Source organism: Metschnikowia bicuspidata (genome assembly GCF_001664035.1).
Source record: "Metschnikowia bicuspidata var. bicuspidata NRRL YB-4993 chromosome Unknown METBIscaffold_4, whole genome shotgun sequence".
NCBI lineage: Eukaryota > Fungi > Ascomycota > Pichiomycetes > Serinales > Metschnikowiaceae > Metschnikowia > Metschnikowia bicuspidata.
Window position 1 is genome coordinate 803,936 of NW_017387734.1, and position 4,487 is coordinate 808,422.

Sequence of the window (4,487 nt, forward strand, 5' to 3'; positions counted from 1 at the left end):
TGAAGTAGGCTAACACCATTACCACATGTTTTCTAAAACTGAAATTGCATTTTTTCCCGAGAATTGCATAAGACAGAGATTTCGAGTAACGGCGGTTTGGGATTTAAGCAATCATCAAGATTTCAAAATGAGAATGAAAAGAAAATGTTTACCAGGATTCATAATCACCCCACAAAAGTGTCGTCTCTTCAGACCTGTATTATATCTGAGAAAATAGGCTTCTCCCTCCTGAGTTTACCTAACCTTGCTATAGTCGCAACCACAATAAATCACACCATCTCCACCATTGACTATTCCGACAGAGTGCTCTTTTCATTACCGTTTTTCAAGATTTATTTGATGAGAGGAGCAGAACTAATGAAAGATCTAGAAAGAATATTCAAACAGTCCCAATTACATGCTTAGTGTCTAAAAGCGTACCCCTCCGTTTATTACGAAAAGGACAATCCTCATGGCACGTATTTTTCACGTCTTGAACTCTCCGTTACGACGGAATAGGATGAGCTGCCTGCAGTAGCCGTGTAATTAAGTCAATCTAGAAGAACCAAGAGAATTAAATGGGCATACGCTTTGCGACTCGCCACGTCTTCGAATGTATGCGTTGATTATCGTGAAGACGAGCCTATTTATTTTCCTTCAGACAGTAGTCGGCCAGAGCCAATATCTCGTTTGAAGGTATGAGCTTGGTATATTTCAGCACTTGCCAAGAGTAATTCGATGATTTAAAGTTGTTGTAGAGATAGATAAGGAAAGCTTTCGTGGATTCTCCGTTAAGGATATGGTGTGTGCAAAGATGATACTGAGAACCTGATGTCTTTCGTGATAGGGCCCGGCGGTGGACATCAGATCCGAATTTGAAGTTATAAATGAGCGATAGGTGTACCAGATATCATCGTCTAAAATATTAACTGTTAAAACCTTTGTCCTATGCCCATTAAGCAGTTAGTAATTTGAAAATGGCGGCCATTTCTCTGTCGAGCGTATAGTTTGGACTAGTGAAACCAGGACATATTGCTTAAATTTTGAGGTCAGCCCAGTCGAGTTCCCAAGCCGCTATCAGGCCGCTCCAATGGGAAGTCCATTCACAGTCAAGAAATGGGGCTTGAACCCAGTATGTGCTGGCTTTGTGCCCAAGCGGGTGGTCGCTTCTGAGGACCATTGGGGAAGCCATCCACACAGCTCCATTATGGCAGTAAGCGAAGCATCTTTTGGGCCGGGATTTCGAACGTGCAGAACGCCAAACACGAGTGTTGGGAAGCGGCGCTCGGATGGCAGAAAATGCAGGGTCTTATTCGTGAACAACATCTCATGATACATTCTATATCGGCGCAGAAAAAGCAGGGTCTTATTCGTGAACAACATCTCATTATACATACTATATCGGCGCAGAAAAAGCAGGGTCTTATTCGTGAACAACATCTCATTATACATACCATATCGGCGCAGAACAAGGGCAGGCTCACCACTCCTGTGTCTTGAGCCCGTACTTGGATTTCTTGGCGCCCTTGATGGGCTTGACGAGCTTGGAGCCGCCCTCCAAGAAGGAAAACACGTCTTTCCTCCTGGCCTCGAACCTCTGGATGTACTCCTCCTTCTGGAGCGTCAAGCCGATGTCGTCCAAGCCGTTCAACAAGCAGTGCTTTCTGAACGGCTCGACCTCGAAGTGGTCGACCAAGACCTCGTCGGACTCGGCGGCGCGGATCTGCTGGGTGGGCAAGTCGATCGTGAGCTTCTTCCCGGCAGCAGCAACGGGGTACAACTTCGACAAGATGACCTCCTGCGGGAGTCTGATGGGCAACAAGCCGTTCTTGAACGAGTTGTTGTAGAAGATGTCGCCGAACGAGGGCGCGATCATGGACTTGATGCCGAAGTCCTTGAGCGCCCAGGGCGCGTGCTCACGCGACGAGCCACAGCCGAAGTTGTCACCAGTGACCAACAAGATCTCGGCGTTCCTGTACGGCTCGACATTCAACGCAAAGTCCGTCTCGACGTCCTTGCCGGCCGCGTCCTTCTCGAAACGCAACTCATAGAACAAGCCCTTCTTCAAGCCGGTTCGCTTGATGGTCTTCAAGAACTGCTTGGGGATGATGGCGTCCGTGTCGACGTTGCTCTTGTCCAACGGCGCGGTGATGCCGGTCAACACGCCGAACTTGTCCATGCCGGCGCTTTGCGGGCCGGCCGGGCCGGACGTTTGCTGCGTCGTCAGGTCCTGTGGGATATCCTTCAAGCGGTCGTCCGCGAGCGCTTCGGAGCACTCCAAGGGCTGCTTCTCGTGCTCGTACACGGCGTCCTGCAACTCCTGGTCCTCGCCCAGCTCGATGTGCACGGCGGGCTCGTCGCTGGTGTGGTACTGCCAGTCCCGGATGTCGACGAAATGGCCCTTGATCGCGGCCGCGGCGGCCATGGCCGGCGACATCAAGTGCGTTCTGGAACGCGCGCCCTGGCGGCCCTCGAAGTTGCGGTTGGACGTGGACGCGCACCTCTCCTCGGGGTCCAAGATGTCGGGATTCATGCCCAAGCACATGGAGCAGCCGGCCTCGCGCCACGAGAAGCCGGCGTTCTCGAAGACCCGGTGCAAGCCCTCGGCCTCGGCCTGCCGCTTGACCAAGCCCAGGCCCGGCACGACCAACACCAACTTGACACTGTCCGCCTTGCGGTGGCCTTTGGCGACGCGCGCCGCGGCCCGCAAGTCCTCGATGCGCGAGTTGGTGCACGAGCCGATGAACGCCTTGTCGATGGCGATGTCCTGCAACGGCGTGTTGGGCGCCAAGCCCTGGTACTGGAGCGCACGCTCCATGCCCGCCTTTCTGATGGGGTCGGCAACCTGGGCCGGGTCCGGCACACGGGCGGTGATGGGCAACGCGTCCTGCGGCGAGTTCCCCCACGTGACGGTGGGCACGATGTCCGCGGCGTTGATGCGGATGTCGTAATCGAACCGCGCGCCCTCGTCCGAGTAGAGCGTCTGCCAGTACCGCACGGCCTTGTCCCACTGGGCGCCCGCGGGCGCCAACGGCCGGCCCTTGATGTAGTTGAAGGTGACCTCGTCCGGGCGGATCATGCCTGCACGGGCGCCGGCCTCGATGGCCATGTTGCAGATGGACATGCGCGCCTCCATGGACAAGGCCTCGATGGCCGGCCCGGCAAACTCAATGACACAGCCGGTGCCGCCCGCCGTGCCGATCACGCCGATGGCATGCAACACCAAGTCCTTGGACGTGACGCCCGCGGCCAACGCGCCGGCAAAGTACAAGCGCATGTTCTGGGACTTGGTCTGGATGACGGTCTGCGTGGCCAACACGTGCTCGACCTCGGACGTGCCGATGCCGAAAGCCAACGAGCCAAACGCGCCATGCGTGGACGTGTGCGAGTCGCCACAGACCACGGTGGTGCCGGGCAAGGTGAAGCCCTGCTCGGGGCCGATCACGTGCACGATGCCCTGCCTGGCGTCGGCCATGCCGAAGTACGTGACGCCAAAGTCCTGGACGTTCTGCTCCAAGGTCATGACCTGCAACCGGGAGTCCTCCTGGTCGACGAACGTCTCGACGTTTTTGAACTCGGCACGCGACTCCGTGGGGATGTTGTGGTCCACGGTGGCCAAGGTGCAATCCGGTCTTCTCACGGCGCGCCCGGCGGTTTTCAAGCCCTCGAACGCCTGGGGGGACGTGACCTCATGCACCAAGTGGCGGTCGATGTAGATGAGATGCGACCCGGACTCGTCCCTGTGGACGACGTGGTCCTCGAACACCTTGTCGTACAAGGTTCTGGGCTGTGTGGAGGACATGGGGCGGGTGCGTTTTTGGTTGTGTTTTGGTTGTGTTTTGGTTGTGTTTTGGTTGTGTTTTGGTTGTGGTTTTGTGGTGTTTTGTGGTGTTTTGTGGTGTTTTTGTGGTGTTTTTGGTGGAGTTTTTGGTTGGGTTTGTGGCGGCGGCATGTATTTAAGCTGGAAGACGCCGGACATGGCGCGTCCCGGTTCCGGCGCGGTTCCGGCGCGGGCGCACGCGGCCAATCACGTGCGCGGGATTCGTCACGGTGCCGCGCGGCCGGTTCCGCCGCGGCCACATGCAGGACCACCCGGGGGCGTGCCGGGTGCGCGAGATGACTCCCGTGACGGTGATGAACAGTGTCCTGCTCTTGTATTGTTGATGGCTATGAGTTGTTGTATGTTGGTGGCTTTGTTATATTGTTGATGGCTTTTCGTGTTATTATGTTATTGGTGGCCTTATTTTATTATTGATAGCTTTTCATGTTAGTATATTATTGGTAGCCTTATTATATTATTGATGGCTCGTCATGTTATTATATTATTGCTAGCTTTATTATATTGTTGACAGCTTTTCATGTCATTATGTTATTGTTAGCTTTTCATTGTGTAGTATTGTTGTTAGCTTTTGTATTATACTTTTTTATTCTATGCTGATGGTTTTTCACATCATTCTATTATTGTGAGCTTTTCGTATTATTATATTATTGATAGCTTTTAGTATTGC

At 53.8% G+C, this 4,487-nt stretch overlaps 1 protein-coding gene across 1 annotated transcript; it reads right to left on the reverse strand.

Moving 5' to 3' along the window:
• Positions 1 to 1,218: 1,218 nt before the first annotated feature.
• On the reverse strand, positions 1,219 to 3,926 carry LEU1 (3-isopropylmalate dehydratase). Its single transcript, XM_018856049.1, has one exon. The coding sequence runs from the start codon at positions 3,779 to 3,781 to the stop codon at positions 1,460 to 1,462; it is 2,322 nt and encodes a 773-aa protein (XP_018710966.1). The 5' UTR covers positions 3,782 to 3,926; the 3' UTR covers positions 1,219 to 1,459.
• Between the last annotated feature and the right edge of the window lie 561 nt (positions 3,927 to 4,487).

Excerpts from the sequence above, each read along its gene's own strand:
- LEU1 (XM_018856049.1), bottom strand. The coding sequence starts at position 3,781 with ATGTCCTCCACACAGCCCAGAACCTTGTACGACAAGGTGTTCGAGGAC.